General features: G+C 54.5%; 1 protein-coding gene across 1 annotated transcript in view; it reads left to right on the plus strand.

Annotated features, from left to right (window-relative positions):
- LOC139074484 (cadherin-23-like) overlaps positions 1 to 27,150 on the plus strand; it is a 316,069-nt gene that overhangs the window by 140,697 nt on the left and 148,222 nt on the right. The window contains exons 7-8 of the mRNA XM_070565310.1: positions 18,141 to 18,335; positions 21,884 to 22,012. Of these exons, the coding sequence (XP_070421411.1) occupies positions 18,141 to 18,335; positions 21,884 to 22,012 (324 nt within the window). The remainder of the gene's footprint in view (positions 1 to 18,140; positions 18,336 to 21,883; positions 22,013 to 27,150) is intronic.

Consider the following 27,150-nt stretch of genomic DNA (forward strand, 5'->3'; position numbering starts at 1 on the left):
ATAGAAGAACCAGAAAGACCTACAACTAGAATATACAACTATGTACTGGGGCCTTGGGGAGGGAAAAAAAAAAGAGAGAGAGCAAGATCGGCAAGAGATGTTAGCTCGGAGGAAATCTTTCCCAGCAAAATAAATAAATACTAAAACCTGCCTGAGTCACCCAGGTCCATCTGACACTTTCCTCCAGTGTGGTTTCCGGAGGCCTCGTTTATTGCTCTTTAGAAGCAAAAATGGTGTTAATCTCAACTTCAGGGAACTGAGAGGCTGGGAGAGCCCATCAGGGTGATAGCTCCAGACCCAGCTTGTTGGGGGTCCCTTTCCTGCCTTTTCGAGATTACAACCTGAAGCCCGGAGCAGGGGCGTGGGAGAGATGGGCCCGACCTGCCGGGTTCACCCAGGCTGTCCCCTGCCTCCCCCAGGGTGCTGTCCCCTCTTGGCAGATGGCAGCTTCTCCAGGAAAGAGCCGGTGTGTTGGCAGCTTTGTAGTGAGGCAGAGCCGAGTCCAAGCTCCGCTGCTCCTCACTGGCGCTCTCTGAACATGTGTCCCACCTTCACCGTGGGATAAAGCCTCTGGGATGGGGACCGTGTGAGGACTGAAGAGGGGAAAGTGGATGAAACTCCCAACACAGTGCTGATCATCAGACACCTGAAGTTTCTCCCCAAGACCTGAACTTTGAAACAGTAAGACCAAACTGACTGGGAGAGACCTCTTGAGAACAAACGGCTGCCATAGCTAAACCTCTTCAACCCTGGTTAAGCCAAGCACCCCTCCCACCCCCCGCCCCCCGCCCCAGGGCCCCATCTCTGTTATTCCTTCCCCCACCGTCCCATCCTCAGGACTGGAGAGTGCACACTGGGCATGCTAGATTTGGGGGACCAACCCAAATCACACCCCAGATGTGGGGTCGCTAAGCCTGGGGGAGGGCTCTGGGAAGAGAAGGAGGAATTCTCTGAGGGTTGATGGGGGAGAAATAGAGGAAAAGCAGATACAGAAAAGTCTGGAAGAGGCTGGGCCTCTTCCACTGGGCTCTCCACTACCACAGAGCTGGCCCCCACGGGCTGCCTCCACCCCCACCCCCCCACCCCCCGCCAAATGGCAAAGGCACACTCGCGGCAGAAAACATATACACATATTTGCAAGCTACAGTACAAACGAGCAGCAAACCTAATGATTCGTGATTATTATTTGAAGGGTCCCACTGTTACAGATTTATTTGTCATTTCTTGTAATAACACCGACGGTAATGAATTCATTTGTATTAATGTGAGTGTCACGCGGACTTCCGTCGAAATTCCGCATTAATTAATGTACCATTAAAACAGAGTGTCGCCCAATTAATATCAAACGGAGGTAAGGCTGCCAGGGTCCTCTTCATCTGGGTTTCATTTGTAATTCATGGTATTAGCACCCCGCTTAATGAAAGTCATTTGCAATTCCTACCCATGGTGTCTCCTCCCTCGTGGGGGAAGGCCAGTGTGCCCTAGGAGCTGCCTAGCCCTTCCCTGGGCACCCTGGGGCCAGGAGGAGGAGGACGGATGGGGAGGACTCTCTTTCTTGGTAGAAATGAGTGTCTGCATTCTTAATTCCAGGAGGGGCTTGAGGAGACCCTTGGCAGTTCCTGATGAGGTTGATCATCAACTTGAACCACCCAGTATGTGTGTGAAGGCACCTTCTCTGGGTTCTATCAGGGAAGGGAAGGCTGGTTTGTTTCTTGGTTAAGCCTGGTCTTAACAGATGAGGCCATGGCTGCCCTAGGACCGCCTTTGAACAGGGTGCATCTGAGATTCTGGGTCTCTGTCTTTTCTTGGGGTCAGTCTGGTGGTCTTCTTATGGTGGCCCTGTTGTGTGTGCCAGGACCTCTGGCTCTCTGAAGCCAGTGGTGGAGCCCGTGGGCCTTGGTCTGCCAGGCACGTAGACCAAAGAATTGGACCTCTCGCCCTGTTCCTCCCACAGCACCCTCGGAGGGCTCCCTCCCCAGAGCAGTGGGAACAGATGCTCTGTTCCACCCCAGCCTTTAGAGCTCTCATGCCCCCCATCATGGGACAGTTCCCAAAGACAACATAGCCGGGCACCCTCCCTCCCCAGGTGTGTTCCTTGGGTGCCTGGACCTCCCTCGGCTACCCCCACCCAAGCAGGATGCCAGGCTGCCATTACCTGGTAATAATGTTTTGTCACAATGATGGCAACTGTGGACCAGGCACTGGGCTAAGTGTTTCATAATCGTTACCTCATCTAGGACCCACCAATCCGGGAGGCAGGTGTTTTTATCCCCATTTCACAGATGAGAAAACTGAGGCGCAGAGAGCTTCATTGCTTGCCCAAGGTCACACAAACTGGAAGAGGGGAGCAGGACAGGCCTCGGGGACTGTTGCCCTGATGTCTCAGTGTCCTCCCATCCTTTTGGGACCATTTGAGAACTGGTGGGACAGAGCTACAGGGCTGCAAGGCCCCTGGCTTCCCAGCCCGTGGTGCCCTGTGTTCTTCTCAGATGTCCTTCCTCCGCTCGTCCTCACTTGGGCCTGTGCTCTGCAGTCCTAGGGCAGGGCGAACACCTACGACTGGCAGCGGGGCATTTTCACCTGTGTTCTCCCCATGTGAGAGTGTTGTGCATCTCGGTGGAGAGTGAGGCACTGAAAAACGGAAAGGGAAAGAGAAATGCCTGTATCCATTTTTACTTCAGAACGTGCTGCCTTTATATGTCCTGAAGACGGTCCCAAGCAGAGGGGCTGACTGTGAAACATGAGAGCTCGGACTGGATTTCAGGAAGGACTTATGGTCAGACCCTGTGGAGCAGGAAGGGAATGTGGAGATAATGTGGTTCAGCTCATTTGTTTGACAGACGAAGACCTGAAGGCCAGAGAGGTTTGTAGCTTGTCCAGGAGCACACGGAGACCCCATTGATCCCAGGTCTTCTGTCCCCCAGCCCAGGGCTCCTTGTAGCACCCTCGCTGCTTCCCTGGAGGATAAGAATGATGTGTGCTCAGGGAGTCACCCTTCATCCTTGTTAGGACAAGGGAGGGGAGGTCAGGGAGTAAGCACGGAGGTGGGTGTCTGCCCCCACTGACCATCTGTGTGACCTCGGTAAGGTCCCCCCCAACCCTGGGTCTCAGCTTTCTCATCTATAGAATAGGGTACTGGGTAGGGCAGTGTTCCCCCACCCCGGCTGAACATGAGAATTCCTCTGGGAATTTAGAGAACACGGTGGCTGGGTGGGCCCTGGCATTGGAATTGTTTTAAAGCTCCCCAGGATTCTAATGTGCAGCTGGGGAGTGCACTGCGGGACTAGGCGACTCCTGAAGGCCTTTGTAGCCACAATTCCAGTCTCTCTCCACCTATTACTGCTTAAGCCATTCCCCCAGGCCCCCGGGCCCAGGGACATCCTGCAGCTGCCCTCTCCCTGCCTGGCTCCTGGGCGCCGCAGCCCCTCTCTCCAGCCCTCACCAGCCCTCCGCTCCCCTGCAGCCAGGAGTGCAGCCTCCACCAGCCTGTCTGTCCTTAAGCCCCCAGGCACAAGTGACAGGTTCCACTTATCACGTCACACTGTCACACCACCTGAAGGGCCAGCAGCAGTAGCCGTGGGGACTGGGGATCTGAGAGGAAAAACCTGCACCAGGCCTACCCCACTGCTCATGCCGCCCCAGCCTCTGCTGCCTCCTTCACCTGCCCCTTAAGAATGCACACCCCAGCTGGAGACAGGGGCACGTGGGTGCACAGGACCCCGGCGGGGGGGGGGTGTGCAGAGATGAGCAGGAGTTGTTGCCTTGCTTGAGCTGTGTCTTCTTATTCAGAGTCCATTTATTAGTCTCAGCTGCCCGAGGGTGTACGCCCCGAGGAGATTTGCATATTCATTGTGTTTAACACCATTCATCATTGTGGGGTAATGAATTTTGGGGCCAGGAGCTGGAACCCCATTTGTGAGCCATGGAGCTGTGCACAGAGAGCTCAGGGCAGCGTTGGAGGTGCTGTGCACCCAGTGGGCTCCACTGGGACAGAGGTGGGGGTGTGTGCCACAGGGAAGGTCCCCCCTCCCCCCCACCCAACCCCACCTTTCATCCCAGCCTTTTATCTCTGCTGAGAGCAGAGCAAGGACCTCAGCCTTCAGAGGCATCCCTCCCCTTCTGGACCTCCCCACCAGAAGTAACATTTGCAAAGCACTTTACAGTTTATAGACCATTGTCTATACACATTTCCACCCTTAACCCTTATACCTGCCCTACAAAGTAATAACATTGTGATAGAGCCTTAGACTTCTTGAGCACCTGTGATGCACTGAGCACTTATCATTCATTGTCTCCTGCAAGGCTCACAATAACCCCATGAGGCAGGTTTTCTTATCATGCCCAACTCTTTATAAGGAAACTGAGGCTCAGAGAAGCTACCTATCTTCCCTAAAATCACACAGCAAATAAGGGGTGGAACTGAGACTCAAATAGCAAATTCCCTCACACCTTTGCTCCCTCAGAGCCTCCCTTTATTGTGTCTGTCTTCCTCCCCATAACTAACCATATGTAATTGATCATAGCTGTTTTTCTGTTGGAAAGATAAGGAGAGTGAGTGTGGCCAACACAGTCTCGTACTGTGTTGCTCCATATATATGTTTGGGATCCATGGATGAAAGAACCTGACAGCTCCTGGTAACTGACTCCTTCACTCCCAGCACCTTCCTGGTGACACCCGACATCTGTCACCTTCTGCACCTGGAAGCTCTGCTGGCCTAGGTCATTCTGTGGCAACCCCCTTACGCATCACTAGTGGGCCCTAGTACTTAGCCAGAAGGACAGAGTCCTGATTTCTCAAGGTCATCTTGGCCAGCCCTCTGCCTCCTGTACCTGGCACACTTTGCTCACTCATCACTGAGGATCGTCTAGCCCGGTAAGAGCCTGTGCCCTGGAGCAGCCTACCAGGGGTGCCAACCCGGAATTCCTGCTTATTACACGTGGCCTTGGACATCTGGAGACGGGGACAGTAATAGTGTCTGCTTCACTGGCTGCCGTGAGGATTGTACAAGATGTTGCATGGAAAGGGCTGAAAACAGGGCCTGGCACAGGAAGTCCTCAGTAATGTGAGTTATTACCCTGGACTCATACAAGTCTTTTTCTTATTTTTAAAAAAATCCCAGGAGACCTCATGAATCTATCAGTTGCCACTTTCCAGAATCTGCCAAGTCTCAAGACCACCTCATGCCTTAGTTGAACGCTGTTTCTGTCCTGGGCTCAGCCCCCTGCAGCTCTGGGCTCAGGACAGTGTCCTGGCACCCCGGTGACCCAGGGTCTGGACTCCAGGATAGCTGTTTAGAGAGAATTCTTCTCTAGCTCACACCGTCTCCTTCTCTTTTTTTCTTTTAGAATTTTCTGCCTCTGCAGAGTGGTGATTTTTGTTTTGGCCTTTGAGTTTTCCAGGTGTGTTCCGGTTGTTGACTCATTTCCTCTCCCCCGCAGCTCTGCGTGGAAGGCAGTGCAGGGAGTGCTATACCATTTCCTGGATGGGAAAACCGAGGCGCCACGTGTTTGCATTGATGCTCTGTAGCAACAGAAAAGGAAGTCAGGCACTTTGTTATTTGGAGAGCCAGAATGTGACCCGGCGTTTCTGTGAGCAGTTGTTTGTTTTTTTCACTATTAGACCAATGTGCATGGTGTGTAATCATCACCGGATGGATCCTTCCTGGTCTCCAGAAGCTGGTTTCCACGTCACTGCTGGGAGGGGGCGGGGAAGGCTCCTGGGAGCCATCAGACTCACTTCTTAGGCTGGGGCAGGGTGGGAGGAGCAGACTGAGCAGCTGAGGTCTGGACTCCCGGCTGGCTCTCGGCTCTCGGTTCCTCCTGTGCCATAGTGCCACAGAGCAGGAGCGGAAGCCCAGCCCCTGAGGGAGGGGATGGTACTGCCCGGTGTTGAAAGCAGCATGTCCTGCACGAGGGCTGCCCCACCATCACAGCTTCCTGTCCCCTTCTCTCTGCACGTGGCCTTCAGCCAGCTGCTGGGCTGGTCTGCCAGCTGCCTGCTATTCACGATGCATAATTCCCTGTGCTGCCACACGCTCCTTCAACTCCTGTGTGTCAGCAGTGACAGGGTGTGGAGGGCGCCTGGAGGAGCGCAGGTGCGTGGACGGCCTGGAATGTGGGTGCTAATGGGAGGTGGCACGGGGAGACCTCCGAACTCTACTGTCGCCCATTACAGGAAGGTCACTGGGCTGGGGTGGGGGTGCTGCAACGAGAGCTGAGAAAAATAGCCTCAGATCTCCTTCATCTCTGAAGAAGAAGGGGCGGAGCCATTTCACACTTGGGTGTCACACCTGGCTTTGAAAATTAGGCTTCTAAGAAGAGGGGAAGGAGGCCCCAGGTGTCCCTCTGATGTGGCTCCTCCCAGCCCGGCACACCCAGCATCTGTGTAAAGGCCAGGGCCCATGTGTGGGGGGCAGGGAGAGGGAGGGTCAGTCCCCACTTGCTGGGTGGTGATGGCCACCCTCCAGGGCATCTCAGAAGGAATGCGTGGAGCAGACAGAAGCACCGGGAGGAAGGCGTGGCTGGGCCCGCGCTCTGGCGGCCGTGTGTAGAGCAGTCTGACCTACACAGGCCCTCACAGGGGCAATCGTGAAAGAGGGGTTTGCAGAGGGAAGCTCTGATCAGCCTGTAGTGATGTTGCTGGTCCAGGAGGCCTTGCCGTGCAGGTGAAAGAGGAGCTGGTGATAGTGTCTGAGGAGGAAGAGAGATGGGAGACAGTGCTTTAGGGCGGTGACTGTCTGAGATCAGTTACAGGGCAGGGCTGAAGAGAGGAGGCCACTCGGCAGGCCAGCCGGAGGGAGATAACTTTTTTTTCAATGTTTTATATTAATTTTTATCAAAGCCATATTTGCATGGGCTTAAAAGTCCAATAGTAAAGCTAGGCTTATGATAGAAGCAGCAGTGCCTGCCTCATCCTCCCCACTCCTGAGTCCCAGCCTGAGATGACCTCATTCTGTTTCTGATGGTTTTATTTCCAAGTCACATGCTTATCAATTTTTCAGGTTTAGACATTACCTACTGACTTCAAGCTACGAAGGATGAGGATTGCACTTTTATATCACCCTCTACCTCATCTTTGCTACACACTCACACACACACACCACTCAATGTCCCCCGGCCATCCTCCCAACATAACCATATCCCTCCTTTTAGCTCAAACGGCAGCTCAGGTATACAGCATTATGATTATGTAAATATTATTCACAGCTGGGCCACATAGTGTACTGTGATGGTATTTCCTTTTTTGTTTTCTCTAGAATTAATAATTACCTCTTTTTAGTTTGTTTGCTTAGTGTTCTGTGAACCTATCACTTATTTATCCCTGAATATCCTGACATAAGTGAATACCTCCTCCCAGTATATTAAAAGTATATTGATTTTTTAATTCAGTTTGTATTTTTCTTGGCAACACTCTCCCTGGAGCATCCATCCTCCTGCTCTGATCCAGACCGCAGCTTGCTTGCTGTTCTGGAGGCTGCATAGCTCAAAAAGTCTGACGTAGGGTGAGCCTGGGGAGAACGAGGGATCACCCTGAGGGTTTCTTTGTCTCTCTCCTATATTAGATCCCCTGTTATATGGATCTCATATTTTCCTCTTTCTTGGTTTACACCCTCGTTTTGGTGGAGTACATCCTTCAGTAATTTCCTGAAAAAAGATTCATGTGAAAAATTTTTTCTACTTTGTTTGAAAAACATGTTTATTCTACACTCATATTTGTTGATAATGTGGCTGGGTATAGAATTCCAGGATGAAAATAGTTTTCCTCATAATGTGAAGTCGTTTCTCCTTTGTGTTCTAGCGTGTAATGTCACTGTTAAGAATTTTGATGCCATTTTGATTACTGATCCTTTGCATGTAACCTTTTGTTTCCTTTCTGAAAATTTCTAGGATTATTTTTAAAGCACAGACAGCTCCTGACTTATGATGGCTCAATTTATGATTTTTAGACTTCACAATGGTGCAAAAGCAATACTCATTGAGTAGAAACCATGCTTTGAATTTTGAGTTTTGATCTTTTCCCAGACTAGCAATATGCTGTCCAATACTCTCTCATGATGCTGGGCAGCAGGCCGCAGCTCCCAGTCAGCCACGCAATCATGAGGGTAAACGACCCATACACTTAAACCACTCTGTACCCACACGACCATTCTCTTTTTCACTTCCAGTACAGTTTTCAATAAATTACATGAGATGTGCAACATTTTATTATAAAATAGGATTCGTGTTAGAGATTTAGCCCAACTGTAGTCCAAGGTCAGTGTTCTGAACACGTTTGAGGTAGGCTAGGCTAAGCTATGATGTTTGGTAGGTAATAAATGCATTTTAAACTTACAATATTTTCAATTTTTGTCCTTTTTACCAGGATGTAACCCCACTGTAAGTCAAGGAAGATCTGTACTCAATGTTTTGGAACTTCATAGTTTTATGCCTTGGTGTGGGTCTCTCTTCTGCACGCAGAGTGGTCTCTTTCGATCTGGAGGCATGTCCTCCAGATCTGGGAGGTTTCCTTGCCTCGCTTCTTGGGTCATCTCCTCCCCTTCACTTGCTCTGTTCTCTCTCTGGAATCCCTATTAGTTGGCTGTTGGATCTTCTGAACTGCTTCTCTAATTTTCTTACTTTTCTCCCCCATTTCCCCTCTCTTTGAGTTTTGTTCTACTTTTGGAGAAATTTCTTTATCTTCCAACACTTCTATTGAGTTTTCATTTCCCTGAGCTCTTTCTTCCTCTTGGAACGTTCTTATTTCAAAGATGGAGTGTCTTGTCTCGTCTCTCTGAGGTTCAAGATACTTATTGTTGTTAATCCTTTTCACTCTTTTCTCCCCTCTATCTTTCAAATTAGAGGCTCCTCTCAAACGTTTCGTGACCCTAGTTGTCTGTTCGCATTAGGAGTGAGTTCACCTTTAGCTGCCTGCAAGCTCGCTGTGGGTGCTGGGGCAGGGGAGTGTGGGGTGCTCGTTAACCAGTGGGCTTCACTGTGGGTTGATTAGGTGAAGACCTGGCTGTTTCTTTGAGGGAACTCCAAGGTGTTAATAGTTGTGTTTTCTCTTGGGCCAGTTTTTTATCTTCCGCCTGGCTGGCAGTCTCCAGGAGGCTGACGGGCTAACGAGGCCAATCAGGATGGGAGTGGAGGGGAGCTGCAGATTCTCATTTAGCCTCCCTGTTTTCAGTGCCTGGTCCAGCTGCCAGCCTGAGCCCAGAGCCCAGCTAACTCCGCCCTCTGGAAAGTAAACCTCGTATCTTCTGCAAGAGTTGGGGAGGCACTGGGAGTCTAACCGCTCTTCTTAAAGATCTGCGGCTGCCTTCCTATTTCAGCATCTCCTGGTTCCTCCAATCCCAGAGCTTTTCTGGGTTCTGAGGTGCCAGCCTCAGCCTCGCCTTCCCCTCTCTCCTAAGGCAGCTTCCAGTTCCATCCGTTTCCAGCTTCTGGGATTTTATTGCCATCTCTCATCTGCTGTTGTCTCCTCCCCTGTTCTTTTGCCCTTGTGGATTTATGCATTTTTAATTCCCATCTTAGCATTTTGGTGAGGGGTTGGGACAAAACCAGAAATAAATGGATGTGTTCAATCTGCCATCTTTAGCTGGAAGTCCTGATTCTATTAAAACATTCATGGAAAGCCTTCTATATGTAAGTGACAGTGCTGGGACTGCAGAGGTGGCCAAGGTAAATGACAAAGAGAAAAGGAAGGATTTGAGGGATGTGGAAGGAAGACTTGATAGGCCCTGGTGAAGAGTGGGAGGCAAGAGAGAGGTTGGCAGGTCCAAGATCACGGTGACAGGTGAAGGCTCTGGCAGACGTGGGGAGTCAGGAGGGCGCTAGGGAAGCGCTTGATGCATGTCTTCCTGGGGTTCAGAATAGGCCGTACACAGCTGGAGGCTGAGGCAGAGGGACTTGCAGAGGGGAGAGCACTGAGCTGGCTCCAAGGAAGTGTGGAAGAGCTGAGGGGGCCAGCCCAGCCCAGGGAAATTGCTCGAGCCATGTCAGAGAATATGGGACTCAGGGCCCAGCCTTGTGGGGCTCCTTCTGTCCATAGAGCCGGCACCTCCCCCTGGCAGCCTGCCCTGGTGCTCAGAGCATGCCCAGCACATTTTAGAGTCCAGTGCGAATCATCTGAGAGAGAGCAGACACTGGTCGAGACGAGATGTTGTGAAATGGCCTCTTCCGGACTCCTGCAGAGAGGGGTGCTGGAGCACATCTGGCTACACGTGGGTTTGTGCACAAATGGGTATGCCCTCTCCATGACCAGGACGGGCCACCCGAGATGTCCCTCCAGGCCCGGTGGGCACCTGGCCCTCCAAGTTCTCCTCCTTCCATTGTTTCTCTCCTTGGACCTCGCTCTCAGCTGGTGCCTGCACACTCCTTGCCTGTTTGAGAAAGAAATACAGCCCACATCTCCCATAGACCCCGTTTCTCCTCCCCCATAAACTGGCGTGCCACAAAACCTCAAAACTTCACATTTGGAAATGACACTCTCTCCAAGCCCCCCAGTGGGCCCCTGCCGCAGAGTCACAGTGAAGAGATGCCTGCGTTGGCATTCAGCAGAAACCAAAGCACAGTGCCCCCTCTGCCGCAGGTACCCCCTTGTCAGAAAGGCCTGTACTTCTGGCTTTAATTCTTCTTGTCACCGTGGGAACCCATTTCTTGATCCCCAGGGAAACTGTGCAAATTTTGAGATACCCCCTTCCTGCTGAAACATCTTTTGGGCTGAAGCCCCCATCGACCCTCTCTTCTCTCACGCAGACTGCCTGAAGCCCCCGTCTTCGGCTCCCACGTCGCCACAGCCCTCCTGGACAGGGAGGTGATTAAATTGGCCACACTTGAGCAGGGGCCCTGTGTCCACTCTCCGCCCTCATCTCTGGGGTCCCTGAGGGTCTGGGGACACAGAGGTGACCTGAATTTGAATCCTGATTCTACCACAGATAAGCTGTGTGACTTTGGACAAGTTGCCTTATTTCTCTGAGCTTCCATTTCCCCCATCTGGGAAAAGGGGGTAATAAGATAAGATGTGTGAAAATGATGACTACCAGGCCTGAGACTGGAAGGTTGAATACCCCCACCCCACCCCACCTCACCTCAGGGACCAGCGGCCCAGCCTCTGAGCAGTGCATGTGTGTTCCAGGAGGGTCTGTTCCCAGCCTGGATCCACGGAGGCGCCCGCACCTTGTCAGAACTCCATCTGTCAGGAATTTATTACTAATGCATTTTATAACAGGCTTTATAATAAGATATTAAAGACTGTGGCAGCATCTAGCAAGCATTTCATAAATATTAATAACGCCTTTAGAGATGGCACTGACGGTGGGAATGGTAGGGCTGGTTGCCCAGGTTTGGCCGAGGATACAGAATAAATCTAATGTGGGTGGTGGTACGCCGTGAAGATGTGAGGCTGTGGCGTGCTTTTTTTCTTGCTTCTATCTTCCTTTCTCTGCTGCTTTGAATGTTTACACTTCTCTTCCTCTGTTCACAACTCTCCCTCTCTAATGTCTCTTTTTCTCCTTTTCACTTAGTTGCTTTCTCCCACCTTCCTTCCCTCTCTCTTCTCTCACGAACTCTCTGTTCTCATCCCATTTCCCCTGTGGCCCCCAGTCCTGCCTACTCACCATCCCATCCTGTTTTTCTTTGTCCTCCTGTTGTCCTGTTCCCCACCCTCATGCCCCCTTCCCCCGCTTCCCACTCTCTCCATCTCTGTTTTCTTCGCCCTCCCTCTCTGCCTCTCTCTCTGGCCCTCTTTCTCCCTCGCTGCACGTGCGCACCCCACCCGCTCCAGTGAGCACCCTGAGCCACCTCTGGAGAAGCCCAGAGTGTAATGTAACTCACGCTGCATGTGAGAAGTGAGCTATTTATCATTATTATTAACGAACAAGATCCCTTGCACGGCAGAACTTTCCCAGAGTCTATTCCCTTGTCACCCCAGGAGTAGCAAAAAGATTTATTTGTCTCTGAATTGCACAGGGTGGCCCATTTCCAGCAGGTCCATCAGAAGTGATGTGGAGCTTAAATGGGAACTGGAAGAGGCAGGGGCCTGCCCTGTCTGTGACCTGCATGAGGTGGACCCCTTGCTGAGAGTGCCAGGGGCTTGCAAGGACTGATGCCTAAACACGCGCCTGGCCCCCAGGAGGCATGGGCCATGCACTTTGGGAGATTCCCCTTCAGTGGGCAGGACTGGGCAGGGGGTGCCATGGAGGAAGGGGTGCTAGAAGCAGAGTTGGGGCAGAGAAGTGGGCCAAGAGGCCTGCCTCAGACGCAGGAGTCCTCACGCCCATGGGCCTTTCCTCCAAAGACCAGCTCCTCCTTTCCAGTGAGGAGGTGGACCCGGGGCCAGTCTCCACCATGACTGTCGGGCAGGAGTTGCCCTCGCATGCAGCAGCCCCACCTCCAGCTGCAGTGGGCCTCTGGCTGTGCCTCCAGGGCCCGGGCTCACCCTGGCCGTGGTTCTGCAGACCCCGAACCCCAAGCCCAGACACAGAGGGCACCTTCTCCCTGGTCTCCTTGTCTCTAGGTGGGCAGAGCCTGGCTCTGTGGACATCTCTCCTCCAGGCCGATGGTGTCAAGCCCACGATTGAGCTGTCCCCTGCCCTCCCCTGCTACCGCCACATGCATGCTGACCATTGCAGTGACCTGAGTGGATCTGCATGTTAAAAGGGGTGTCTGGGGACACTTAAAAAGAAGAGGGAAGGGCTGGCCAGGTGGTGTAGTGGTTAAGTTCATGGGTAGCCTCAGGTCCCTGGGTTCTAGGTTCCCATCCCAGATGCGGACCTACACAGCACTTGTCAAGCCATGTTGTGGTGGCATCCTACATACAAAATAGAAGAAGATGGGCACAAATGTTGCCTCAAGGACAATCTTCCTCAATAAAAAAAAGAGAAAAAAAGAAGAGGGAGCCAGCATTCATTCATCTGGGCTGTTTTATTCTTCTCCCCATTACTACCTCCTGTGCCTTCAGCCTAGGAGGTGTGGCCAGCAGCTCTGCTTTCTGCACAGTGTGGTGGGGGGGAAGGGGGGCAGGCAGTAGCCTTGGGTGTTGAAGGGGTGGATCCCAGCAGGGAGGGTCAGAGAGAGCCTGGGCAGAGCTGCCACAATGAGGAGGCCTTGCTCATGGCTGGAGGTGTTCTGGAGGTGCAGGGGGAGCAAGGAGCTGAGACCCCTGGAGGCCAGTGTGAGCAGGGGGATGCCCACAGGAAGGACAGCTCAGATCGTGTCTCAGCGCCACGGTCGGGATCAGGAAATGAAGTCTAGACGTGGCTGTGCCGACCAGGGCCGGGGGACCCTCAGAGCCCCTGTCTCGTTTTTCTCCCTCACCTGCGCCCTTCTACTCGCCGCAGGTGGGCTTCCCCTAGTTGCCCGTGGCCTCTCTGCCATCCTGTAACTGTGGCTTCTGTGTGGCTTTCAGGCTGCCATGGTGCCCACTCCAGCCCTAGCCCGACAGCGAGAATCTTCTTTTTCAGGTCCCCACAGAAGAGGATTTAACTTCCAAAGCCCTACCTGATTGGCCTGCTTGAGTCAGTTGGTTACCCCTGGGCCAATCAGATGTGGCCTCGGTCTGAAGTGCATGGTGCAAATGTGGCCGCCCAGGTCCATCCCCTGGAGCAGAGCTGTGAAGAAGGGTGGCAGGAGGCAGTGTTGGCATCTCCAGGTGGGGTGAGAAAAGCACTATATATGAATCAAGCACCTGATTTCCAGTCACAGCTCTGCCGTTAACCAGTTGTGAGACCTAGAGCGAGGTACATCCCTCGCTTTTCCCGTCTGTAAAATGGGGAGGCCGGACTGGATAACCCCTGTCTACACTCAAGCCATCCCCAGTGGTGCTTGGTCAGGCTGGCCTCCATGTTCAGGAGCTTCCTTGGCCTCCAGGTACCTCAGACCCCACCCCTCCTCTCACAGCTTCCCTAACCCACTTTGGAGGGTCTCCAGAGGTTGTCCCCCCAGCCCATGTGCAGCAGCCACGAACCAATCAACTGAGATGTTCTCTTTCTGAACTTTAAAGTCTCCATTTGTCTAAGTTCGTGATGAAGAGATTAATTGGCTGTTTACACTCTTTCTAATACCCCCGTTTAGATAGGGCTCATCTCACCCTGGCCTGTGATGGTAGCTTCTTACCGTAATAATCATTGCAGTGACCGTTTGTTGAGTATTGCTCAATATTGCCGTGTGCTGGCTCAGCCAGAAGCTTTTTATTTTTTTCACACTCATCTCTGTAATTCTTTCTCACAACCTTAGGAGGTAGGTACTGCTAACAGCTCCATTTTTACATTTTCCTTTACATGAGGAAAGTGAGCCCAAAAGAGTAAGTTTAACAGCATACCTCTGAGGTCTCCCGCTGTGCGTGGAAGGGCCAGGACTCGAACTTCAGGGTTCTGACTTGGAGTCCACACTCTGAGCCACCAGGTTTCCCTGCCTGCAGTGTACTTGGAAACTCAGATGCGCCTGTGCCAGAGAGGAGCGCTGCGTGGCTGAGGGCGCAGACCTGGGCCACCTCCGTGCGTCTCCGTGCCGCGGAAGCTGACCGTCCCGTTCCCCTGCGAGAGCGTGTCCCCCAGGGCCTGACATGCAGGAAGTCAGCATTCTTTTCTCTCCACTGGCTTGTTCCTCCTAAGTACATGAATGGCTCTTTGCCAGGCCCATTTAAAACCTTTTGTAAGTTATGCAGATATTAAATAGGTTTTCACTGCAGGGCATGAAAAGTAATCCAAGAAGGTCAGACACAAGACCATGCCTTCTTTCCCCTTTTCCGCTGTCTTCCTGGATAATGCCCTTAAATCCTCTAATCAGAGGCCCAGAGAGCCTCGGCTCCGGACGCCACGGTGTGGGTGGGTGAAATGTCCTCTCCTCCCTGAGGCAGGCGGCTGGAGAGCTGACATTCTCGTGGGAGCTGTCCCTCTGCTCCGGGCACTGGCTTCATGGGGGTGTGTTGAGCTGGCTAGCCAGGTGCTCTGAAGGGCTGTCTCGCTGCCTCACGGCACGCTGGCTGCTCTGAAATCGAAACATGTCCACCGCTTCTCGTGGCGGGACCCACAGGCCCCGATGCAGTGTTTGTTCTGAAGCACGGGTCTGACTGGCACAAATATGTGATGTGTGTGTTGGATCTAGAGAGAGAAGGGGCAAAAGAGAGAACTGGAGGCTAGCCGAGAGCCTCATAAGATCTCAAGACCAATGCCCCATGGTGACGTGTTGGCACTGGGAGTTCAGTCTCCATGGCTTTGCACGTGGTGGCTCGGGCTGTGGATTTGCAGAGTGCCTGTATCCATCAGGGTCCCCCAGGAAACAGACCATCTCGAGTATCATCTCAAGTACTTCTTTCAGTGAAAAAGCATTTAAGAGAATAGACAACTTACGGAGGGTGGACTGAGCTGAGGGGCGTTAAGGGGTGCTAGGCACCAGAGACCAGCCGCAGTGGGAAGCTCTTACTGCCCCTAGGGGAAGGGAGAAGGGGAGGGGACAGTGCTACGGGAGCCCACTGAAAGCTGGGGCAAAGGAGGAAGGGCTGGTGGGCTGGAGCTGGAAGGTGTAGGGAAACAATACCCGAAATTCTTCCTCCTTCTGAGGTCACCCTGGGGCAAGGAGGTGGAGCTGAGAAGGTCGAGACAGAGCAGGGTACTCAGTGGATCTGGGAGGTGCAGACAGGGCACGCCCAACACAGTATCATTAACATTCATAGTGCTTCTTGACACCTCCCTCCCTACCCTTGAAGGTGTTCTTGTCTGCACTTCTCTAGAAGGCATTCAGACAATAAAATCATAACTGCCATCTTCTAGGCACTCATTAGGAAGTTTACACTCATGAGCTCATGTCCTCGTCACACTAAGCCTATGATATATTATTAACTTCAGTTTACAGAGGGGGGATTAAAGATCAGAGAGGTTAAGTAACTAGCCCAAAGGCACACAGGGAGCCTGGGGTTCCAACAGAGGTCTGTCCATCCCTAAAATCCTGGCACTTGTCCACTTAGCCCTCTTTGCACACTTGATTCTCTTTTGGAGGGAAAGAGTGCATCTGTTTTCCAAGCCACCAAGCTGGGTAGAGCAGACCTTGCAAAGGAAAAGCAGGTTCAGAAGTCCAGAGGTGTGAGGGAGTCTGCTGGGTGCCAAATAGGTCTACCTGCCAGGAAATATTAAACTGATAAGAACAGATACTACCCCTGAGCTTCGCCAAAAGACCAAGAAGTGACACCTGCCAGGACGTAAATGTGAAGGAGGTGGCAGGGCCAGACCCTGAGGGCTTGCGTTCTCTGCTCAGGGGCACTGGGGAGTCATGGATGGTGTGGAGGAGAGGGTCGTCCCCCGTCTGCTTCCTGTCTTTAGTGCTGCTTGGAGAAGGACAGCTGATGAGCCTGTCCGTTCCGCCTGACACTTGCCTGGTGATGCGGGAGAATCAGCACGCTCAGAAACAAAGGCGACCCCGTGGTGGTGTTCTCTGGAGGCTCTTTCCAGCCTCACTAGGGCCTCAGAAAGAACACCCTTGCCTCAGGCAGATAGTCCCAGGGAGGGGCTGCCAGCATACTCAGGGCTAGTCCCCAAAGGAAGAATCTGCTGAAGGCAGTGACGCAGGGCCTAGGTCATGGCCAGTGGCACAGAGGGGGCAGTTATGTGGATGCCCACCTTGAAAGGAACCCCGCAGGTGTCAGAAGGGACCCAGTCATTGTCCCAATGTAAAGAGAACACAGAGGACCAGGAATATTGTCTCTGCTTTCAGGGAGCTTACAGGCCAGTCCCACACTCATAGCTAGGAGCTACCACCCGTGGTGGCAGCTGACCTCGGCATCGTACCGAAGAGTTAGGGAAAGAACTGCCATCAGTGTTTAGTATAGGGCTTAAGATCATGGGCTTAGAATTAGCTAGACCTGAGTTCAAGGCCTTGTTCTACCACTAGCTAGCTGTATGACTTTGGGCAAGTTACTTAACCTCTCTGAGCCTCAGCTTCCTTTTCGAAAATAGGATTATAGCTCCCACCCAGAAAGCTACTTGTTACCTGCCGAGCTGGCAGATGAAGCCCGTAGCACAGGAGCTGGCACAGCAGTTGGTCCGTCAGTGAGAGCAGGGGTTGTTTTTACCTTTCTGTCTCTGTGAAGAGCCTCATTAGGTTGCCTGTCCTCAGGTGTGTCCAGAACTCTCTAAATTATGAATAATTCACTCAACCAACATTAAGCGGGCGTGGCTTGCCTGCCAGGCATTGTGGTAGGTGCTGCAGTGAAGAGAGCTGGCAGGTGGGCAGAGGATGCAGACCCTGAGAAGGTGATGTGCTGAGTGCTGTCCCAGAGGTTCGCTCATGTCTTCATCAAGGATGTTTACTGAACACCAGCCGTGTGCCAGGCACCGTGCTGAGCAAGGTGGCAGATAGAGCCCCGTGGCTTCCGTGGAGCACGTATGCTGTGAGAGAAGATAGGTGCTGACCACGGAATTGTAGAAGAAATGTGGATGATGAAGAATCCCAGGATGCTGTGGGACCCTGAATATTAACAGTGGCGGGGGGCGGGGGGGAGGGTGGGGGCTGACCTGTCTTAGGGGTCTGGAAGGCTTCCACGAGACCTTAAGTCAGAAAAGGGCAAGGATCTATACACATTGTACAGCGGCGGGAATCAGGGAAGGCTCCCAGGAGGCAGCGACATTTGAGCAGGCCTTGAGGGCCCCTCTGGTGGCAGGTTGCAAGGGCCCAGGGACGGCATGTGAATGCCCCACCCCAGGGCAAACCAGGTGACCTCTGTGGTGCCAGGCAAAGGTCCCCCACCACATTCCTGGAGCACACGCCTCCCAGACCCTTGCCCTTGAAACCTCCCATACACAGACTCCTGGGTGCGCGCCAGAGCAGCCTGGGCCTGGGGCTTGGGCAGCCCAGGGGCTCTCGACAGAGAAAGCAAAACCGCCAAGAAACAGGGGTTTGAGGACCGAAAGGCCCTCATCCAGAACTCCAGGATGAGCAGATCATCTTTGGAACTGGTGCTGTTATGGCCACCAGGAGGCCATCAAAAAAAGAAGAAAAAATAGATGCTGCATTTCAAATTCCTGTGAACCCTCTTAGAATAAAAATGACGGAGCCGCGGGTCTGGTTGGCTGGAGGGACATAGTTAATGGGCTTTGGGGGAATAGTCACTGGTGGAGGCAGCTGCTCCGAGCTCCACTCACCCTTTTATTTGCTTCGCTTCACCCTAGAACACCCCGGTGGGGACGCCCATCTTCATCGTGAACGCCACGGACCCCGACCTGGGCGCGGGCGGCAGCGTCCTCTACTCCTTCCAGCCCCCCTCCCTGTTCTTTGCCATCGACAGTGCCCGCGGCATTGTCACGGTGATCCGCGAGCTGGACTACGAGACCACGCAGGCCTACCAGCTCACCGTCAACGCCACGGTGAGTCGCCGCCCGGGGGCCCCAGGCAACCGCGTGTCTGCCTCCTCCCACCCTCGAAGAGAGCAGCGGACCTCAACCCGGTTCCCTTCCACTCAGGCGCTATCATAGTGATGCTGGCAATAGGAATAATAATAATGACAGCTGATGTTACTGAGGGTTCCTGCTGTGTCCCTGGCACTGTGCTGAGCACTTGAATGGATTGTCATGAGTCCTTTGTCATAGGATTATTAAGATACCCATTTGACGGATAAGGAAACTGAAGCAGCAGTTTAGTGACTTGCTAACGGTCACGCAGCAGCTGGACTCCAGCGCCTGCACTGGCAGCCCCAACAGGATGTTCACAGTGTGGGAGAACCAGCTGTGTCCTTGACACCACCCAATGTGCAGAGGCCAGAGTGTCCGGCATCCTGGCCACTGCTCTAGATGAGGATGCTAGATGAGGGAGCACCCATCTGTGCCAGGCACCGTGCTGGGCCCTGGGAATTCCAGGATGAGATAGCTAGGAGATGGAGGCGGGAGAGGAATAATTATCCCATTTTGTGGCTGACACTGTTGAGACTCACAGGCCAGTCAGTAGTGGGGAGAAGGAACCCAAACCCGGGTTGCCTGACACCCCATCCAGACCCCCAAGGCGAGGAGTCTCTGAGTGTCCAGGATGTCATAACTGCTTGGCCTTTGTCGCCAGCTGTTTGTGGGGCCTGGGGAACAGGCAGACCACACCCTAAGTAGGGTCCTGCCCCTGTACTCCCCTCTTCCCTGCTTCTGGCCACTGCCTCCTGGCACAGCTGGAGCGTCCAGCTTGCAGCAGGGTGAGAGCTGGCCTGTTGTCCCTTAGATTTCTGTTTACAAAGCTCATGCTAAGAGCAAAACAAATTACAGGGGCCTCTCTTGACCCTCCAGGACCCATTTGCCTGACACACAGCATCCACAGCATCCCTGGTCCCATGTCACTGCAGCAGGGGCTGCCAGTAGCACTGGGGGCTCCACCTGGCAGGTCACAGAGCCCAGATCCCAGATCCCAGGGAAAGACTGGGGCTGGGTCAAGGATCTGGTTTGAAAGATGCGGCTCCCCCAGGCTTAGGCAAATTGTAGAGAGACCCCAAAACCAGGAAATGCAAACCTTTTCTTTGTACTGGTCCAGTAGCCCCTGGGGAGGCCAATGCAGACGACATCCACATTCTTTCCTTCTCCCCTGGCTAAATGCTAGTTGCCTGGAAGGATATGTGTGCTGCTATTTGTAAATCTGTCTTCTGGGACGAAGGGCCTTGCATTGGCACCCAGGGTGGTGCATTCCCACCACTCTCCATCTGCACACACTGGGCCCACAATGCACAGGTTCTTGCTCTCTTTCTTGCTATGAACCTGTCCCTGTGGGTTATTTCCATCTACCATAAAAATGGCTTTGGGCAGGTAGGGAAGAGCGCAGAGCTGGGCATGGGCAGGAATCTGGGTGGCCAGACCTGTTAACAGGCCTGGGCTCAAGCTGGGGTGGTGAGTACAGTTAAATTGCTGTTAATCTTCCAGCGATCAGGCCGAAGCAGTGGAACAGGAGGGGCCGAGAGTACCCTCCTGTACTGATGGCTCCCCTACCTGACGCACAAGTCCCTCTCAGGACTGGCCCTGTGCCCTTAGCTGCTGGGCATTTCCCCAAGGAGATTGTCCTGTGTGGCACTTCAGGGAGCAGAGTGGGGTCCTACCCACCACTGGGTGGAGACCGGGGTGGGGGGTAATGTGAGGACTCCCCTGGGAACAAGCTACTGAGAGCTGAGGCCCCAGGGTGACAGCTGGAGGCCTGGCAAGGTGCCTGCCCTGCCAGATGTGGCCACTGCCATCCCCCTCCCCGGCCATGGAGTGTGGAGTGGGCTGGAGGGGGCACCTGCAGCAGGAGCAGGACTGCAGCCATAGGTGTGTGGTGGGGAGGGCAGTGCCAGGCTGAAGAAAGCCTGCTGCCCACAAAAGCCTGGTAATGGCAATGAGGACCGCTGGCATCCTCTGCCCAAGAGGCTTGGGGACTTCCTGTCAGGCCTCCCACTCCGGCCCTGTCTGCCAGGCGCTCGTTCAGGCTCCGGGCTGAGAGCTCTCACAGTGGGCGGTCCCCACACCTGGGCTGTGGACCCCCTGGTCGTGGAGCCTGGGAGGCTGCCTCCCCTCTGGTCCCTCTGCCCAGCTCCTCCTGCCTCCAGACTCCTCACTCCCTTGCTGCACCCACGCCCCATCCCAGAAGGCCCTCGCCCTCTCGTTGGCTGCCCCTGAGGACTCAGGACAGCCAGCCCTTCCTTCTCCTTGAAGGCTCTGCGGTTCTCTGACTGGAGGGCAGGAGCAAGCACTAGGCTTGTAACATGGGGACAGCCTTGCCTCATTCGGGCGACCCCAGACACACTGAGGGAGGTCTAACCTGAGGACAGTCGCGGCTCAAATGCCAGACCAGAGGATTTATAAGCCGCAGGGTCCGTAGAGGTCATTACATTGAGCCCCTTCGTCTCACAGAGAAGGAAATTGAGACTCCAAGAGGGAAGAGAAGTTATTTGAAATGACCCAGCAAGTCAAGACTGAGCTGATGTCAGGGCCCCAAATCAACACAGTTAGGGCAGGTTTTTATGTCAAAAGGATCTGAGTTTGAGTCCTGACTACATGCTTACCAGCTATGTGCCTCTGGGCAAGTTACTTAACCTCTCTGAGTCTCTGTTAACTCATCTGAATACTGGGCACACACACCTACAAGAGCAAATGGAGGGTCTGGCACGTGCCTGGGATATAATCGGCACACAGCATGTAGTTTCTATTCTTGTTGGCTGTTGTCATTCAATAGCATGGCTACTCAAACGGTTTATCACAGTGGGCTGTGTATTCTAGGGTAACAGGAGATGGGCTTCGGTTCCTTTCTGGGTGAGCTTTCCTTGGACTAAATTTTCAGCTAACTGGGAGGGTTTAAACGTTGCCTGCCTGGCCACAGCGGGGTGGCCCGCATGACCTCTCAGGATTCCTTCCTGGAGTCCCCCAAATGTCACAGGCCCTGGAGCGCCCCCTGCTGGTTCTCTGGACCAGTAGACCCAGCGTGCGAGCAGGGATGCCAGTCCCAGAGGGGCCTTTCTTCTGAGGAACTCCCATCCTAGGCATGCCCTTGCTGCCCCGGGCTGAGAAGGGGCTGGAGGCGGGCGTGGAGAGGGGAGGTGGCCCCTGGCTGAGTCCAGAGACGTTGCGAAGGACGGCTCCATCCCTCTACCCCAAGCCTGCCCTCCCACCCACCAGGGCGGTCCCTGGCGGTCAGCCTCGGCCGGGCTGGGGGCTGGACGTCCAGCTCTACCGCAGCCCTGCTTTGTGACATTGGATAAACCACCTTCTGCTGGGCCTTGGGGGCCCTGTTTGTGTTTCCCTGCACAGGTCAGAAGTCACTGTGGGTTCTTAGAGTGGGTGAGCGCACTAACGCCTTTCCTTGCAGGAGTGCGTAGCACAAATGTACGTGTGCACACGTTTGTGCACATGGGTGTCATGTGTGTGCATGTCCACAGTATCGCTTAACCCTGAGACTCTATTCTTTGTCCTCTAAGGATCAAGACAAGACCAGGCCTCTGTCCACCTTGGCCAACTTGGCCATCATCATCACAGACATCCAGGACATGGACCCCATCTTCATCAACCTGCCTTACAGCACCAATATCTATGAGCACTCTCCTCCGGTAGGCCCCAGGGCCCTGTGGGACTTCCCTCCGAGCCGCTGGCGGGGGGGCCCTGTCTGGTGGGACAGGCTCCTCCATGGCGTTTCCTACTCCCCGAACCCCTCTGCATGGCAGGGGTGGGTGCCCCAGCACAGTGAAAATCCAGCCCCTCCTCACACCACACGCCATCTCCTCGCCTTCTCACTCCATCCCCAGGGGGCTCTGAGCGGCGAAGAACACACTTGCTGGTGTGAGTGCAGGGGAGCAGGTCAGAAGGATTTGTGTGGGGTACGGGCATGCCCGTGGAAAATCCACCCTGGGATGGAGAGCAGATTCAGACTCAGTCGGGCTCCCAACACATCCATGTGGCTCAGCCGTGTCCCCCGGGGTCAGTCGGTCAGTCTGCCTCTTAGTCGCCGGTGCTGCCCGGATGGCAGCAGCTCGCTCTCTGCTCTGCAGGCCCTCTCCGCCTGGGTTCTTCTTTGAGTGCTTACGGCTCTGGCTGCCCCTCTGAACTGCTCGGTTTTGAGTTTCCCAAGTCCAGGTTTTCAAGAGAGGCACCTGATTGGCCGTGCTCAAGATTTTGTGCCATGTCACCAGGTCATAGATCCCCAGCCAGCCTCTGGGTTGGCGGCCCTTGGCCATGTGTCCACCCTGGTCCAATCAGCTCTGGCTGGGGGTCTTAGAGAACAAGGCAAGGCTAGAGGTTGGCAGCTTTGCTCAGCTGGGGGCCAAGCAGGCAATGTCAGGCCTCCCTTGCCTGGTTGCCATCCGTGCTTTTGTGCAAACTAGAATAAAACACTCACTCTGGGGGCTGGTCCAGTGATGTAGTGGTTAAGCTCACACGCTGTGCTTTGATGGCCCAGGGTCGTGTGTTCGGATCCTGGATGCAGACCTGCATCACTCGTCAAGCCACGCTGTGGTGACATTCCATATACAAAATAGAGGAAAGATTGGCACAGATGTGAGCTCAGGGCCAATCTTCCTCACCAAAAAAACCTCAAAAAACAAAAAGACCCCAGTCACTCTGGGCTGATAAATTAGAATAAGGCAGCTCCTCTTAGCAGATGCAACCCCTGGACGTGCAGTTCGGGGAACAGCTCTTGTTGAAAGAAAAATGGGCCCTTCCTGTTGAGAGAACTCAGTGTGCTCAGCTTTCAGAGCAAAGTGGGGGCCCCCTTCTGAACGCGTGGATGTTCAGGGCTCTGCCTGTCATCTGCACAGGCTCCCAAAACTGGACATAAGTGAGAGGCAGGCTTCCCTTGACCAGGTGCAGACCAAGCCCCCAGACCACCACAGGCCAGGGAAGCCTCACCTCCAGTTCAGAGACTGGGCTCCGCCCTGACCACTGGCATTCTCGAAGCTCTGGGCTCAGCCTCCAGGTGTGTGGGGCAGCCTCTTCGTTCCTGGGGTCAGGTATGGACAGGAGGATCTGACAAGCAAGATGCTGTTTGGCCTCCTATAGCAGGTGTCTGAAGCTGCTGCGAGGTTAGAGGGGGATATCTCAGTGCCCCCACCCTAGCTTTCCCTTCTTGTTGGTCAGTGGACAGCAGGCGCTCTGGCATTTGAGACTGAAGCTGTCTCCCTCCAAGATCTCTTTGCTGAGCCCACATCTTCTCAGCCCAGGGAGGCCTTCCCTGACCTTTCAGACCAGGCGGGCCCTTCCGTCTGCCCCCAGCTCCTGGAGGTCCCCTTCATAGCACTCAGTGCTCTTAGACAGCTTGCTCAGCCTCTGCTTCCTGCTGGACTGAAAGTGTCGTTCAGCAGGCATGGGGTCTGCTGTGGGCACAGCCCATCATGGGCGCCCAGGATGTGTTTACGGAATGAGCGAATGAGGGAACAAATGCCCTGGTCAGACCAGCGCTCTCGCAGTCCTGCCGTCCTCATCACCCCTTGTGCCTGCTCCCGTCACCCATCTGAAGTCCCCCCGTCTCCTGGTTCCCAGCTCACTGACCGCCTCTCTTAGAGTTTTTTCCTGGCTTCATGCTCACTGGCCCACAAACGTAGCCATTCCTCTCCCCTCAACGCTGGTAGAATTGACTCTCCCTGTGTTGCATAATTTACCACTGAATTACTGCTGCCCCTGCAATGCTCCCCAGTGCGTAAGTGGGTTACTTTGGAGCCCTGGGTCTCTGGGGCCTGGTCTCAGGCTTCTGGTGGGTGTCCCAGGGCATCGGGCCCAGGGCTGAGTGCAGAGAAGGTGCTCAGAGCCACCTTGTTGATTGAAGTGAGGGTGTGACGGTGGCCAGGCAGCCAGAGCAGCTCAGAGCAGACCCCTGCACGGCCATGCACTCGCCTTGGCCACATCTCACAACCTCAGGACCACTTCCTCATTGGGAAACTGGGGCTAATAATGCCCATGGTGGTACAAAGGGGGTTGTTTTTATTTGTGGGTTTTTTGCCATTTTTGGAGCTAGCACGCTCCGCTCTGTACAGCACCCAGCACTTGCAGGGAATAGCAGACATTTAGTCACCGTGGTTATGAGTTGTCGTCCCTTTGGCCCCTCGAGGCCACCAAAGCCAGTGCCTGGGGAGCCCCCAGGAGCAGGTCTGATCATGACCCAACACAACTCTGCCAGACAAGGGAGTAAGTTGGGGGTTTTGGACTGTCCCCGACGCCCGCAGAATCGCCTCCGCGTCCGCACCCCTCTGCCCTCCTCAGTCTTCTCCATGCTCGAAAGGAGCTCTCCAGTTTCTGTGTCTCCTGCACACTCTTCTCCTGCAGGCCGGTCCCCTACACTCCAAGCCTGACTTTTCCAGGCTTCTAATCGGTTTCCATGCCTGGATCCCAGCCCTCCATGTCCCTTTACAGCGTGGAACCCTGACTAACATGGTACTTCCCAGGCAGGCCAGGGCTGCCAGCCTCCCCCCGCCCCAGGACCCAGGCAGCCCCCCCTTCCCGGCCTTTCTGCGGGCCCGGGGCCGCCACTGGGACCCCGCCGGCTCCCCTCGCCCCTCCTCTTTATCTGCGGCTCCCAGCGCGTATGCCTCTCTCTATCAGTGTATCAGGCCGGCATGCCTCATCTAAAGTGTATATATTACCTAATAAAATCCTTCTTATTTGGGATTATTGCATCAAATTTTAATTTCCTCACTCGAGCAGCAGCATGTCGGCCTGCCCGTCACTGAAGGACCGATAGAAGGTGAAAAGAGCGGATAAACTGCACAAATTACTGCCGGCCGATGCCTATCAGCCCTTTGACTGGAATTGACTGGAATTAAGGACTGAGAAATAGGATTTTCTGCCTCAGAATCTGCTGTGGCAGCTCTTGTCGGAAGTCCCCTCCAGCCCCCACAGGCCTCCTCCCCCAAAGGCGCCTCCCACTCCTGAAGCAAACTGCACGTCCCCCTTTCAAGTCCTTAATCCTGTCATGGAAATGCCGTGGGGTAGGGGTTCCCACTGAGCCGGCGGGGAGGGAGGTGCACGGGGACCCTCGAGGCCAGGTGGAGCCCTGTTGGGCTCCAGCGTCAGTGGCTCTCCTGGCCGGCTTCCCTGGCCGGTGGCAGGCACAGAGCGGGAGACACGGATTCCTTCTAGAGACGTCCCAGCTCCTCTTGACTTTGCCTGACTTCCCCGTGGGTACCTAAGCCTCATAGGCTGGGCTGCCTTGGGCGCTTCACCTGCCCCTCACTTTGGCTCATCTGCTGGGCACAGAGTCCCAGTCCTCTCACCTCTGCCACCCAGCGTCCCCCAACACAGCCCCTCATCCCCCAGACACCCTCAGCCCAGCCCCCACCACACTGTGACTTCAAGCCAACCCCTGAACTGCGATCTCCTCTCGTATGTGCCCGCCGTTGGGTGGTGTGAGGAAGAAGTGGGAGACTGGCACCCAGCACAGCGCTCAGCACACAGTAGGCACTCAGTGCGTGCTGGCTCTCCCCGGGGAATGTTAACTGTTCTCCGTAACCCCCAGGGAACCCTTCCCTCCAGGTGGGGATCATTAATCTGGTGCAGAGGAGTCTGGGTTTGTGAAGCTGTTTGGACCGTCACGTGCGGGGCGGCCGCATTTCCCAGGAGGCCTCCTCCTCCTCACGCACGTGGTTCCTGGGAAGGGAAGAGGCCTGTGGCAGGGTGGGCCCCGTCTCTCGCTCTCCTGTGCCCGCTCGCCCGCTCCCCCCGCCGTGCCCTGTGGGCCCCAGCCAGGGCCCTCTCTGGAGAGCCAGCAGGCGCAGCGCCCTGCGAGGGCCGCTCCGGGTGGGACAGGGCTGCGCTTCTCCACCCTTGTCTTTGGAATAAGTTTCAGTATATTGAAAATATAATCACTGAGACTTTGAAACAAGAGCCGTGGGTTCCCAGGAGCCCCTAGGCCTCTTGGTTAATTCCTTCTCATAACATTTCCAGTCTTTTTGGCTGCACTTGTATTAAAAGCTCAGGATTTTATTAAAAATGGATTTATTTACCCAAAAAGAGATGAAACCCCAAACTTTGTCAGAGCCTGTCAGAGCTCACTTCAAGGACGCTCACATGTGGCTCCTCCTGGGGAGAGCCAGCCTCTTGTCGCTGGGCCTGGATGGCCTGCTGACCCCTCTGGGCCCTGCCCACCTGGTGGGAGACTCAGGCAGCCCAGGGCAGGAGTGCCTGCGGGCGATGCTCACAGGGTTCTGAGGACTGAGGGCTCTCGGGCCACCAGGTCCCCTCTGCACAGGCCAGCACCGGCCCCCCCAGTGCTCCTGAGGCTGGCTGTCGGAGGCCCAGCCCAGCCCAGCCACTCCCGGGTTGTATGCCTGGGGCGTGCAGCTGCCCCTGCAGGTGTATTGTTCAGCAACTTTCTGGATTGGTGCTCTGGTAGGCACTGGGCCCGGTTAACCTGGCAAGCTAGTTCCTGCCCTCAGTAGACCAGAGGCTGCCCAGGGACCCTCATGCTGGGGAACACGTAGAACCCAAGCCGGATGGGGCTGTAAAAGAGGGAGTCGTCCCCATGTTCAGAAAGCCTGTCCTGGCAGCTGGAGCCTCAGGCCAGAGTCCTGTACCCTGGGGACCTCCCCTTGGGGACAAACCCAGGTCTCTCCTATGTGAAGAGTGACCCCAGGAAGGGCAGACCCCCCCCCCAAAAAAAGAGCTCCCTGTGGGGTGACGTTGGGGGTGAGCAGCTAGTGTAGACCCGTCACAGCTAATGCAGTGCTTCCCTCTGACCTCCCAGGGCCACCTGGGTCTGGGG

This window comes from Equus przewalskii, chromosome 1 (assembly GCF_037783145.1).
Source record: "Equus przewalskii isolate Varuska chromosome 1, EquPr2, whole genome shotgun sequence".
Taxonomy (NCBI): domain Eukaryota; kingdom Metazoa; phylum Chordata; class Mammalia; order Perissodactyla; family Equidae; genus Equus; species Equus przewalskii.